At 50.1% G+C, this 13,691-nt stretch overlaps 1 protein-coding gene across 6 annotated transcripts in view; it reads right to left on the minus strand.

Annotated features, from left to right (window-relative positions):
* Window positions 1–10,920, minus strand: part of AFAP1L2 (actin filament associated protein 1 like 2) — a 73,441-nt gene extending 62,521 nt beyond the window's left edge. For 4 of the 6 annotated variants that reach the window (XM_074875344.1, XM_074875348.1, XM_074875345.1 and 1 more), the window contains exon 1: window positions 9,718–9,833. In XM_074875344.1, the coding sequence (XP_074731445.1) occupies window positions 9,718–9,733 (16 nt within the window). In that variant the 5' untranslated portion in view covers window positions 9,734–9,833. Of the gene's footprint in view, window positions 1–9,717; window positions 9,834–10,755 lie in introns of those variants that run through there. The other 2 variants (XM_074875347.1, XM_074875349.1) reach the window with 2 other exon arrangements.
* Between the last annotated feature and the right edge of the window lie 2,771 nt (window positions 10,921–13,691).

Below are 13,691 nucleotides of genomic sequence, written 5' to 3' on the forward strand. Positions count from 1 at the left end.
GTGAATATTCCTAGAATCAGGCCTTAGAGTTCACACAGACTCAGATATAAGCCAAGCCACAATTGTGAACGTTGATATGTTTCTGACATGCTTTAATCAGTTACAGGGTCTGTACAGTATTGCATTAGGGCAACCAGTACCAAACAAGTCAGTAATTCCTTTCAGCACCTGAAAGACAACCTAATTTCCAAGAAGTATCATCTCACTAGGGGAACAATTTCAAAGCTCTAGCTGCAGCAAATTAAACTGACACGGCGTCTAGGCAACTAGATAATATCATCAGCTAGCATTGCTTGCTACAGAAAGCTGAAAGACACTGTGCATGGATACATGTGCATGTATCCTGTAATATGACTGGAAGAGAGAAGATGGGATAAAGTTGAAGCAATAATGAGAATGTGTGTTTATATAAAATAATGCCATGCTTAAATCAAATAATTTACAAGTGTTGGTTTGCTAAATGGTATAGTAGCCGACTTCTGTTTTCTATCAGTAAGAAGAAATGTGACCTTTTGGTTTTGTATTAAGGTGAGTGCATCTCCACCGTTAACCTCAGAGAACATTCGGCCTGCAACAAGCCCTAGCCCTGCAACAAGACAGGTCCTTGTTAGCAGAAAAGGGATTATATTATTAAGTCTTCAGTGTTATGATTAGTTAAGTTATAGACAGAATCCAGTAACACTTGATTGGGACTATCATGAGAAGTTAGTCCTCACATTTTCCTACAGCTTTCTCATAGACCAGCCAAAGGAGTTATCGACATGAATTGGTGGATGAAGGAGGCAGAGCACACACAAAGTGGCTCTGCAGGGATGACTTGTTCCAGAGGTCAGTGGCTTTTAGAGATACTGTGACCGTGCATAGGCTGAACATCACTGATAACCAGATTTGGCTCTGACACTGCTGCTCAGGGAAGCAAGACAGAAGTAAGTGGGGAGCACAAATACCGGGGTGGGGGAAAACCAAAACTACCCAGGAGACACACACATGTTTCACTGATAACTTTGCACTGCTCTGGGGTACTTGCGACCATCTTTCAACAAGACACGTGAGGTTGCTGAACTCCAAAAGCACCGGCAGCCCCATCACTAGTTACACTTACAGCCTCAGGCACCAAGTGCAACACGCCCCAGATGAGGCAAACCACCCTCATGGCCTGAAAAAATTCGGGAGAAAAAGCACGTAGCCACCGTGCTGCCCAGCAGACTCGAGACCCCTGCAGCAGCAGGTAGCGGAGCGAGAGCCACCCTGCTCGGCGTGCAGCCCACTCTTCTGTGGCCTCAGGCTTGGGGAGGATGGCTCCTGACCACAGGCAGCAGCCAGGCTTGTCTGCCTTTGCCTCCTTCCTCCACTCAGACCTAGTTCATGAGACTTCACACATGCCTCATCTTTTAGCAAAAAGAGCTGCCTTCACCCATGGGCACACATACTGAATTCCTAACAGGGACCAAAAACCTGGCTGTGGTCAGATGAGATGGATGCACATCCCACCCCTCAGGCCAGCTAACTATGGCAAAGTAAAGAGATCTCAGCTGCTTTGTGAATTGAGCCCAGTTAGTCTAAGCAGTTCTCTTCTCAAGCAGAGCTTTATCGTACTTCAGCAGCTGCCAAGATCAAGCAATCCTATAGCAAATGTGGAACCATACATTACAATCCCAGCTCTCTGCCCAATTCTGTATACCCCAGGGTGATGGAGAAGTCTGAAAAGTATGACAAAAATGGCAGAAGTTCCCACCATTCAAGACTACATGCCACATTTTTAGAGACTGCAATAAAACACAAAAGATCCTTGAAGACACCAGATTTAAACAGAGGCGACAGGACACGTTCCCCAGCCAAGCAGCAGGGATGACGCTGCTGATGGGATGGATGGGGCAGGTGGCTTCCAGCTGTCACAGGCCGCTGCAGAAGTCCGGCCTTGCCACATCTCCACTTTTAAAGGCAGCCCCAGTTTCTACATCTGTGACATTCTGCTACCAGAATTGGCAGCCACCTCACTGCTGCCACTGCATACCTGTTACCAGTAGACATCAAAGAGCGTCTCTGCATTACTACTGGTTTCAGCTCATTCACAGTGGGATGACCAGAAGTCGGAGCTCTTTGGCAGTGGCACTGACTGGACACATGCACTGGCTTATTCCACAGAGATGACAAATCCATGGTGCTACTGGAAGGCTGTGGGGCTGCAGCTGGCTCGGTTGCATTCCTCAGCAGAAGAAAGCTCCACGTTTCACACACACTTGTGGAGAGACTTTCAGCTAAAGCCACTAGTGACATTGCAAAACCTTGTGCAACTCATGTTCTCTGTGAGCCAGCTCTTTCTTCCCAAGCCTTAATACTTGCCATACTTTGCAGTGATAAATAGCAGTGATGAGATCTGCAGAGTGACTTTGGATCGGAAATTTCTCTGCAGATACCTTATCTCAGCTCACAGGAGCCTCCACACATACTCCCCTCGCCACCTGAGCTGTGTGCCTCGGAGCACACGCAGGCTCCAGAAAGGAGATCCCCTCCTCACAGCAGTCCAAGATTTGTTCCTCATCTAACCCAGTCCAAGAGGGAAGGGCTCAAGCCCCATCTTGGCATGGACTGCAAGAATCTCCTGGCTCAGACCCACCTCTTTCAAAGCACTGCTGCCGAAGTGTTATGCAAACTCCAGAAAGCATCCCAACTGCTTAGCTGCCCACCTCTACACCCCAAACTCAGTGCCGACTCTGGAAAGCCTAGATGCATTAATTATTAGTGAGATTGGGAATCTAAAGATATTTTTTAAAAGATTCAGTCTCTAAGTCACAAAAGCAAGTGAAAAACACATGCATCACCCCAGTGCTGGAGGTGGCTATTGCTCCTGGTTATCTCAGGAGGAGATTCCTACACTCAGAAATAAGAAGCCCACAGGCTGAACTGCCAGCTAAGGCTTGTGGATCCCTATTTCCCAGGCTTTTTCTAAGCCTTGTACTACACTTTTATCCTAAGCAGATTCAAAGGGGGGAAAAAAAAGGAGAAAAGACATCAGAAAAATCTTTATGCAAGACAGAGCACAGTCCAACCACGGGGGGAAAACACTGGCTTTTATTAAATTGCAAGTGGCCAAGTCCGTATGTGGGAGTTTCAGTCTGATCCCATAATTCTGAGATATTTACTTCCAGACAGAGCTGTTTATAACCAAAGACAATGTTGCCATACATCAAACCATCCTCGGACGTGCTTTCTATGGAATTTTGCCCACGAAAAAGGCAATAGGTCAGTGGGGAAAAAAAGAAAAAAGTATTTTAGTGAGTCCTGACCCTTGTCTTTTGAACTTCAGACCGAACAAGTGCACTTCCCAGGCCTCCCCTGTGCAGCACCCCGCTACACCGTGGGTCCTGCGCTGCCCCAGCCGACCTCCACCACGGCACCCCCACCTGCGGCAGCATGGGCCAAACCCTCCCCACCAGCAGGAATTACCACACTCATGCCTCCTTTAGCGACAGCTGCTCTCATGCCCACCCAGGCCCACCAGCTGCAAGTTAAACCACTCTCATTGGTTTCAGCCCCAGTTGTTCACTTTTTTGGCTGTGGCCACAGTGGGAAGCCGCATTGGGCCCCAACGCTCAGCGCCACAGAAGGGGTGCGTGCAGGCACAGCGCCAGCCCTGCACTGCTGCAGCTTCTCAGAGGGCTCAGCTCTTCTGGCCACCCTTAGCAACTTGTGTTTGTTTTGGAGTTTTCTTCCTCCTAAAGCTCTGCTCCCTGGATTGAAGCAAATTTATTTTATTTTTTAAATAAATAAGAACTATGGGTACCAGGAGATTGGCGTCTTCCTACTGAACACTTCTAAACAGATTTTTCTTCTGTGAACTTTTACAGTCCTACCTCCAGTTCACACAAGGTTTTACCATGCACTGTAGCACATAGCAAGAAGTTCCCAAATTTAACCCCTCTTCTTCAAATTGCAGCATAGCTTTTACAGTGAAAATACCTGCTCCCAGCTACTGCCAGAGAACTTGCCTCTTCACTGACACTTCCCCATCCACCCCCAAACCAGAGCCAAATAAGCAGTTCCAACCCAGAAACTGGCTCTGTCAGCACCTACACCAGCAGCTCCTTGGCGCAGGGCCAAGTCAGACACATCTCTGACCCACAGAGCTCTGCTGACAGTCTGCAGCACAAACTGGACCAGTCTGTCTTGTCTGCTGACCCGACAGAAAAGTACAAATGACTCAACTTCCAAGATGAAGTAAACAACAACAGACGGGCTGTCAAACTGGCTGTGTGACTGCAGGATCCCAATTTACTTGCTGGGTTTGGGTCCGTGCTTTGGAGAGTAACACCTCTGTTCCAGGCGCACGTGTTCTGCATCATCTTTAATCACAGATGCACCTCTGAGTTTTGGTTCCCCATGATGCCCCCTACAGCTCTGGGCTCTGGTAGCTATTGCCTTAAGATCCACTTCCCTGCCTCAGATGACTCCTGCCTTTCCAGAGGGTACCTCTGATTAATTTGGGTTTACAGGGACTTTTCAAGAGAACAGCATCCCTAATCTCCCCAATCCAGGCAGGATGGTTGTGAGGAAGGAATTTGTTAGGGAGCTTGGGGTTCAGGTCCTGGATTTGCCATAAAATCTTAAGGGATTCAGTCAATTCATTTAGATCCTTCATATGGGCTCTATGTTGAGATGGAAACATTGTGGAACAAGCATTCCATTGAGCAGGTGCCCAGAATTTAGATTTAAAAGCCTGCGGTGCTTTGGTGTGCAGCCCTGCAAAGCCTGGGCTGCCCAGTTGCCCACCTGCCCTCAGTCCACTGCCACTGCTGGGAGCTGAAAGAGCCAGCCATGCTCAGAGAAGAAAAAAAAAAAAAAAAAAAAGCAGCACTACAAGCATTTTTGCATAGACACTCCCTGTGTTCCTGGGCTGTGGGTGTTCAGTGAAAGCGATCAGTGAAAACCCCTGAACAATAAACTCATTGACATGGTATCTCTGGTCCCTGGCCGGGCACGGACACGCAGTGCCTGCTGCGGGGAGCGGTGAAGGTGCGTGGAAGAACGGGAGCGAGACTTGCCTGATACACCACTCAACACCACAAGGGAAAATGAGGGCTTATGCCTTGCCAGGAGCACTCCAAAAGCAGGTGCCCAAAGGCTCAGAGCTTGTGAGCGCTGCTACCTTCAGGAGCAGGCTGCTGGCAATTTTGGTAGTGATGCAGACGAGGCACAGACCCTGGAGCAGCAGGGATACAGGGGTACTGCCTCCACTGCCCTTTGCTGCATGGGTTGCTGCCACTTATAGTCAGAAAGAGCAAGACCCAATGACCATTGTGGGGGCAGCAAAAGGAGCACCCCCAGGCCTAGCAGTTACACATGCAATCCAAGCGCCATTGTTGCTCCTCAAACAGGGCTGAAGCCAACATCCGTGCAGCCTCACGCCCATCTGCAGTGAGCTTGTCCTGGTCTGGAGAGCACCAGCGAGGCTTGTGTGCACTCACTACAACTCAGAGCACCCTCAGGTGCCCTGTTTACATAAGAAATGCAGTTGTGCTAGAAGAGACAGAAATATTATACTGGCACGGGTGACAGTGTGTAGGACGGACACAGCAGATGTATAATTGAGACAGGCTGTGGTTTCAGTCACAGAAAAAGGTTTCATCTAAATCTCTGCTGAGTAAATGACTCTGCACTCCTGCTGCCTATTCCCCAACAGAATCCCTTCCCATCTTCAAAACTCACCACTCTCACATGAAAGATCCTGTATATATTAAGAGGTTATGCAGGACATTAATTTTCATCTGCATTTCAAGAAGGCTCAGCCCAGCAGCTGAAAATTGTATTGGGTTTGGTACAGGGCAGTACATTGCTCTGTTTTCTCCAGTTGCCAATTACACCAAGACAATTAGCTAAACACAACAGCTGTGTTGATGCTCAGCTGAGAAGAAACCACATATGTTTGTATAGAGCCTAGATCATGTTAATATGATCAAGCCATTTCTAACTCTGATTAACAAGCGTTTATAAAGCACCTCAGATTGTTACGTCTTTCGTTCATGTCTTCACTTTGCAGCTTAATCCCAAGCATATCTCCTTGTATTTGCAAGACCTTGTTAAAAAGAACACGTGTCAAAGTCCCAAACAGACCCACACCCTTTTCCCCTCCCAGGTAAAACGTGTTAACCAGCAAGCAAACACCCTGTCTTTCTACCAAGTCCTTATTTTAATCCTTATCAACACTAAACTGTTGGCTTCTGTTAAGAAGACAACCTGTCCTCCACAGACAAACAATGCTTGTCTCCTTAGAGGAGCACTGCAAACACCAGCAATGCCCCACAGAGCCCTGGGAGACCCTCAGATAAGAAATGCAAAGCTTGTGTCTTTGCTCAACAGAGACAGTAAAACAAGAATGCCAAACACCTTTCTTTGAAGAACTGGGCTGCAAGTCACTCTGATTTCCATTACAGAGCTCTAACACATTAAAAATACAATAATAATGTTACAAACCTCTCAAGCCTCACATCACTTGACATCTTAAACTACACGCATCAGGCTGCATCACAGGGGAATCACCTGTGACTGTGGTGACAAGTGGATGGTCTGAGAGGACTTAACAGGGATGGCAGATAAGCAAGGGTGCCACTACACACCCCTCAACAGGAACAGTGCATCCAGCACCTCTTCCCTTCCCAGGGACTGGAGAAGGCTGGTCATGGACCAGCCAGTCACATCTGTCATGCGGGGCAAGGAGTAGGCAAGGAGCCATGGTGCCACTCCAACAGGGAGCACAAGATGGGACAGTTGTACAAATCTCATATTCAAAGGTAAAACACATAGGAAGAAGGAGAGAGAGTGCTTGCAGGGAACAGAGGAGGGGCAAGAGATGAGCAGCTCTGTCCTTGTAATGCCCTGTACCCACAGCAACCACCCTCACTCACACCTGCCCTCTGCTCCCTGCAGGTCTCCCCTTGGGCTGTTGGGTCTCTTGACCCTTACGCCTCACATGTACTTCTGCAACCACAGGGAGAGTGGATTTTTAAACAGCATCTTCATCAATGGGAGAAGACACTTTACTGCGGCCTGGCAGAAAAAAACCCCAAACCTGTCACACACCAAGATCATCCTTCAGAGCCTAACAAGAGTCAAAAGTCTGTCTTCCTATGCAGCTGGCCTTGTATCCCCATTTGCAGAGGCTGGGAAAGGAAACCCATTCCCAGGGGAGTTTCACAATCCCTCCTTCACTTCCCACCATGCAAGTCCAACAGCCCGAGCTCTTCCCACTCCACAGGTGCCACCCTGCCGGCCACCAGCCCTGGCCTCCCAGGCTCGCACCCCACCTGGCCCTGCATGCTCCACCCAACCAGATTCCTGTGGCTGCTTCACCCTGCCTTTGGAACAGAAGGGACACCCTTGCGCCTGCCAGAACTCAGATTAAAGCACATCCACGACCTTGTTTAAAGGAAAGAAACGCTGCTGTTTGCTGATGCTTGCAACCTTCGTTTCTTAAGTAATAGGAAAGATCTTGTAGTCAAATTCGTCTTTCCAGAACACCAGTTCATTGCTCAACAGCGCTCTGAGTCTATCCACCTCTACCATTACACAATTTCCCTGCACAAGCGCTCTGCCTGGCTGGCAGCAAGGATGAAGCCTCCCCATGGCAGCAACAAGATATCCCCACCAGAACAGGCATATATCCCCTGTGCTGATTAGTAACAACTCACTTGCCTGCTTTCTCCACCTGCTCCTCAGGGCTCCCAAATCCCACAGGTTCTCCCCCAGCCCTTCCCTTCCCCCCACCTGCCTCACCAGCCCCAGGTGACTCCAGCCACCCCATCATGCTGGGGACCTCCCACCCACTAAATGAGCTGCTGGCATCACCTGCAGCTGCCCTGCAGAGCTGGAGATGCCTCAGTGCCCTCATTAATGCACACCCACTCCCACGCGCGCACATTCGTTACCAGTAACACAAAAAGGACTGGCAAGGCTCTGCAATCAGTTGCACTTGCTATTCATTACACATGTGCAGAACACATCCCCGCTGCTCTGAGGGAGCAGTGTGCATATTTAAAAAGACAATATACAAAACATAGCTGAATCTTAATGAATCTACTGCTTTGCTACTGGAACTGAATGGAATTGTACAGACCCTGCCAGAAAAAAAAAACCACTACACAATATTTGACTTGTAATATAGTCTTTAACATCACTTCTGCAGTATGTTACTATTGTGCTTATCACGCCTGTAAAGTATCAATTATAAGGAGGAAAAGGATCAAAACGCAACAGGCAGCACAGTGCCAAGCCCTGTCAGAATACTAAAGTACTTGCATAGTCAAAAAAAAATACAGAATCCTGGCAAAAATTAACTTCACACAGTATGATACCTTGACATATAAAGTCCCCACCAAAAAAGGATTAGGGAACAAGGGCTTGAATGTATCTGCTGAGGCCTTACCAGACCTTGCCAGTTTGATGGTAACTAGTCCAAATGGGGTCAGGCAGGAATGTATTTGTCTAGTACCAAGTTCCCTGCTTAAATGTTCAAGCTCCATAAGGAGGACAGCAGTTACAGGGAGAGCCACATGTCTTCTCAACAGGTAGAATTTACTGCAGACTTATTCTGTGCTACACAAGTGCTGGATTCACCTTCTCCAGTGGAGCCTTTTACGCAAGAGCAGAAATCTCAAAGTGCCCATGTGCATCCGAACGTCCCATGCCCAGGCACCTCACCCCACCTCCTCCCTCCTCAGCTGGCGAGGAGCGCCGAAGTTTGAGAAGTTTCCAGGAGCTGCCCATGGCACTACAGATCTGAGCTGAGCCATTCTCAGTGATAATCACCAAGTAGCATCACGCAGGAAGCGCCAGAGCCATTGATTGTGGGCAAATAAATGGGCTGCGGGTGACCACCAGCCCGGATGAGATCTGCCAGAGAGAAAGCAGGAAGGCTGCTCACCTACCCTCTCCCTAACCACCAAACCTCCTTCCATTTAGAAAACAGGACGCTCAATGTCGTGCCTGTTAAGCCTGGGAGGGTGGGAAGTCTATGCAGATGAAAATTTAGGAAGAAAGACGGAGCAGGCAACGTTACCCAAATTCAGGGGCTGCAGAAAACGAAACGAGACGCTGCTTTTAAGTAGTGAAAAAAGGTCCCGATCCTCAGATGGTGTAAAATGAGAGATCTTCCCGCTCCTCCCTCCCTCGTTGCCCAGGGCCCGGGCAGGTACAGGGGGACCCGGCTGCGCTGCCCCACACCTTCCCACTCGCGCGGACCAAGCGCTTCCCCGCGGGCCCGAGCTGGCCGCGGCCCCACTCGCAGGACTCCGATCCCCGGCCCCCCTGGCGGAGATCGCCTCCCCCGGGACTTGGCTCCCTGCCCCACTTGCTGGCCTCCTCCTCCTCCGCGGAGCTGGACCCCCGCCCTCGCCGCCCGGTCCCACTCGCGGGACAACACCCCCACCCTCCCGGAACCGCGCTCGGGCCCCCCACTCGCGGGGACCCCCTTCTCCGGAGCTGACCCCCTGTCCCACTCTCGGGAGGCATCACCACCGCAGCTGCCCCCCCGCCCGCCGCAGCCCATCGCCGCCCGCTTTCCCACGCGTGGGGACAGCGAGCCGCAGGGATCCCAACTCTGTGGGTCTGTGTGTGTGTCCCCCCAAAGACCCGTCCCCGCTCTCCCCCCGGCGGGCAGGGCAGGACGGCGGTCCCCGTGCGGGGCTGCCGCGGGGCACGGACACGCGTGGGGCCCGGCCTCACCTTTGTATTTCTCCATGGGGGCTGCAGCGGGGGGAGCCGCAGCCCGGGGACTCCTGAGGGGCTCCGGGACACGGCGCTGCCACCGCTCCGCCGCGCTCCTGCAGCTCCTGCCCCGGCGGCGCCGGATCCCCCGGCCGGCCCGGGCCGCCCCGCCCCGCCCGCCCCTCCCCTCCCTCCCCGCAGCCGCGGAGCTGGCCGGGATCGGGGCTCCGGGATGGAGAAGGGGGACCCGGCTCCGGGGTGGAGAGCTGGGAGCGGGGGACCGGCGCGGGTCCTGCCCATCGGCGTGGGGTCCCCCTCCGGCTGCCGGTCCCCCGGGAAAAGAGCCGGGTCAGGGCCGGTGACAGGAGGAGGAGGGTGCCGGGGGGTGGCTCCTGTGCGCCCTTGCTGCTAGCCAGCGCTGTGCCCAGGGCGGGGGTGCCCTCTGTGTTTAGGACGGTGTTTGCTCTGGCTGCAGCGGGGCTTTGGGCACATTCAGGGAAGGGCCTCGCTCATCCCGGGATAGCCCTGTGTGGTCCCGGTGGCTCCGGGCGCTAAAACCCCAGGCAGGGGTCCGCCAGCGACCCACCCCCTGCCCTGCTCTGGGCTGCCGCGCTGGAGAGCCGCGTTCTCCTTCCACCTTCCCCGGGCCGCTGCTGGTTTTAACCCCAAGCCAGGGAGTTTGCACTCTCCAGCCACTTCTTTAGGGCTTCCTGGTAGGACCTGCCTCCTGGATAGAGCAGATCTCACAGGAAGATATCCCTGTCCTCGGGTTCCACTAACATCTTTCTTTCCTGACTCCCACCACCCCAAGCTGAGCCACCATGCCCAAAGCGCCCAAATAATAACAAATGGAGAAGCGGGCATCCAGTCTGACCTCAATATAAGACACCGGTGACAACCTGTTCCCAAGGCCGATATTTTGGAGACACTGCAGGAGTTTAATGCTTGAGAACATCCAAAGTTACAAGAGACAAGGTACGCAAGGATTATAGAGGACGTTTTCTCTTCAGAATTAAGGCTAAGCCATCGGCATGGGGAGAGGGGAGCCATACCTACCTACTACAAGGTCTTTCTGGCAAGAGGAGATGCTAGGCGTCTGACCTGGGTGGGCAGCTCCACCATCCCTGTGGAAAGAGATACAACTGCTACCTAGAAATCAACTGCTCTCCTTGGGAGCTGAAAAATAAGGAACCAGAAGTCAGCTCTGCATCATTCACCAGAGCAACATCCACTAGCCCTCTGCATGAGCATCTAGTTCTCCTTCCACTGAAGGACAAGGGTCACACCAAGCTCAGTTCTGACATTAATCCTCATCCCACTTCTTTGACCCTCAAGGGACTCCCAGGCTTTGGGGTCTGGGCAAAACAGCGCTTGGGCCTGGCTCAGGGTTTGAAGTGTAGACAGGAAGATGGTGGTGTGGCCTGCAATGGAAACGAACATTTTCTTGCAGAGAGCAGCCGGACAGATAGGTGGGTTCCCCAAACCACACAGCCCTGTGCACATTAACTCTGCTCTGCAAGCCAAGCTCTTGGCCTTCAACCCACATCTAAAGAGCCTGGAGTACTCACAAATGGTAATTTCCACATGCCCATCTGAGTAAAGTCGTAGAGGGAGCATCATTGTTTCTGTGTGAGAGCAGGGTCATGGTGTCAGTAATGAGAGGGCAGTTGGACAAAGCCAATGAGAGGCTCACAGAATCTGTATTTCCCAATTTTGGGGCCTGTCAACCCACAGACCATTGACATCTGTGGTTCAAGGCAGCCTTGGGACATCTTAGTGCTGTGTATGTAGAAAAAAAAGCAAGTCTTCATCATATGACCCTGCTTACATTTTCCGAAAATAGCCATAAGCAGGCTCTTTCGGCTCACAAGGGAAGCGAGCAGCTGGGCTGGAAGGGCACTGTCCTGCCACTCACCGTGTCCATGTGTCCCTCCTGCCCACCCCCCCTCCCAGGCTGTGGTTGAGGGGGTGACACCTCACAGAAGATCCGTGTGCCTTGTGGAACCGGAAAGTGACTCTTGACGCATGGAAACTTTCCATCTGAGAACAGGTTTAGATAAAGGGTTATTGCTGCTCAAGGAAGCTGAAGCTGGAGCACATCTCGTCTCTTGCCAGGACATAACTACCGCACAAGAAGAGAGGCAAGCCAAACGCCTGAACCGTCAGATCCAGCAAGCAGATAGCAGTCTTCAACAACTGGAGAAAAAACAGGTTAAATAAATATATCTGTCATGTAGGGATACTTCTCTTAGAGCTCTTTCCAGCTACTTCTTGGCTCTAGCTTTCAAAATCTATCAGGGTAGCCCTGATCTTGCAAACTTTTGAAGTTTGCCTGTTATCTCGAAGCAGGTGAGTAGTCATTCTGAACTCAGCAAGACTAATTAAGGATAATACCAGTTAAACAAACTAATTAAAGATGATTTGAAAGATCAAGACGTCAGATACCTGTGATTCCTGTCTTTAGGCCCCAGAGACTTTACATACCCTGCTTGTACCCTCCTTCCCCTCCCCAGCAGTGACAAGAATGCTCTGGAATCCCAGGACTGCTGGTTAGGCTCATGGCAATTGCTGGGCAAGTGACAATGGGAGGAATACTAATGCCAGAGGAATACAAGTTCTTCCTGTTTGTCCCCTTCCTCTTGCAGTAGGAAGTACCTAAAATACTTTGGGATACTCTTTTTCAAACAGGCTGTTGTGTTCTGGGGTTTAATAAAACTGGGAAATACTCAGAACCTGCTTAGTGCAAGGAATTAATATTCCCAATGTTGGTGCTGAAGGCTAGATGTTTGCCACCATGTTTAGCTAGAAGCAGCTGGTAGAGCTTCTTGAAGCCAATAAAATAACAGCCATCTACCTGTGTACCCATGTATTCCTTGTTTTTTTCCCACTTATTAATGATGACTCAGGTGTGAGAAGCCTTGAGGGCCAAGATCATCCTGTTCAAGACTTCTCTTTTTTTATGTGGCTGTGGCTGACATCCTATCCTTCAGTACAGAGGATCATACTATAGATTACATGTTTTAATGGTTTTTTGCCTGCATATTCACGTTATATTAATCGACAGTCTGATTGCTAGTGAGATTATCACCTTTGGCTAAAGTTCTCAGGTACTATGCTGTGGCTTTCAGCCAGTGTGATTCTGCTTCTCTGGCCTTACATCCTGTCATTTTAGCATTCCTGCTTCCTGTGAAACAGAGAAGGAATCAAGTAAAAATCTAGAAGCCTAAACAAACTCTATAAACCATTATAATGATTTGCTAAATACTTTGTGCAGAAGCATGATTCTGATCCACTCTTTCATCCACTGGTGAGGATAAATGCTTTTCTTTTTTTCCCAAATATTGACACTAAGCAGGTGTACATTGCTTCATTAATATTATTGCTGTTAGACTTACATTTTGCATTAGCAAAATCTTTAATATTTGTCTAAATCTTTGCTATGACTTTCTTCTCTTTGGTTGCATTTGACTTGCTCTTCCCCTGGTTTAAGCATGACTCAAAGACTGGTGAAAGTTACTGACCTCTACATTGTTAAAGCTGGAGGGAATCCTACCATGAGAGCTTGTGTGCAGGTGACCTCCACCGACTTCAGGGAAGTTATGCTTGATGGAGCCTGTCAGGAGGAATCACACATGACTTGGACTCTGCAGAGCTGCTCCCCAGAGTATTTTCTCCCAGATGTTGTTCATCCCAATTGCAGCAGTCCATAGTGGTCAGGCTTCTGCCCTTCTTCAAGGAAAATATTCCAGCTGGCAGAAAAAAAGGTAGAAATTTCCTCCACACATGAAAGGTATCTGTCGTTTCACAGGGATTTTCTTTCTTGCTTCCCCATGAACTTATCAAGGCTGTGAAAACCTAGTTCAGGAGTCTACTCAGCAAAACCAAGCTCAGTTGGAAGTAAAATTAACTTGATCTTGTTAAGCTCCTGAAAGATAGGGAACCATTTCAAATACTCCGTGTATGCCGGCACCCGGAGGACAGATGGAGAAAGA

The sequence above is a fragment of the Strix uralensis genome, chromosome 7 (assembly GCF_047716275.1).
Source record: "Strix uralensis isolate ZFMK-TIS-50842 chromosome 7, bStrUra1, whole genome shotgun sequence".
Lineage (NCBI taxonomy): Eukaryota > Metazoa > Chordata > Aves > Strigiformes > Strigidae > Strix > Strix uralensis.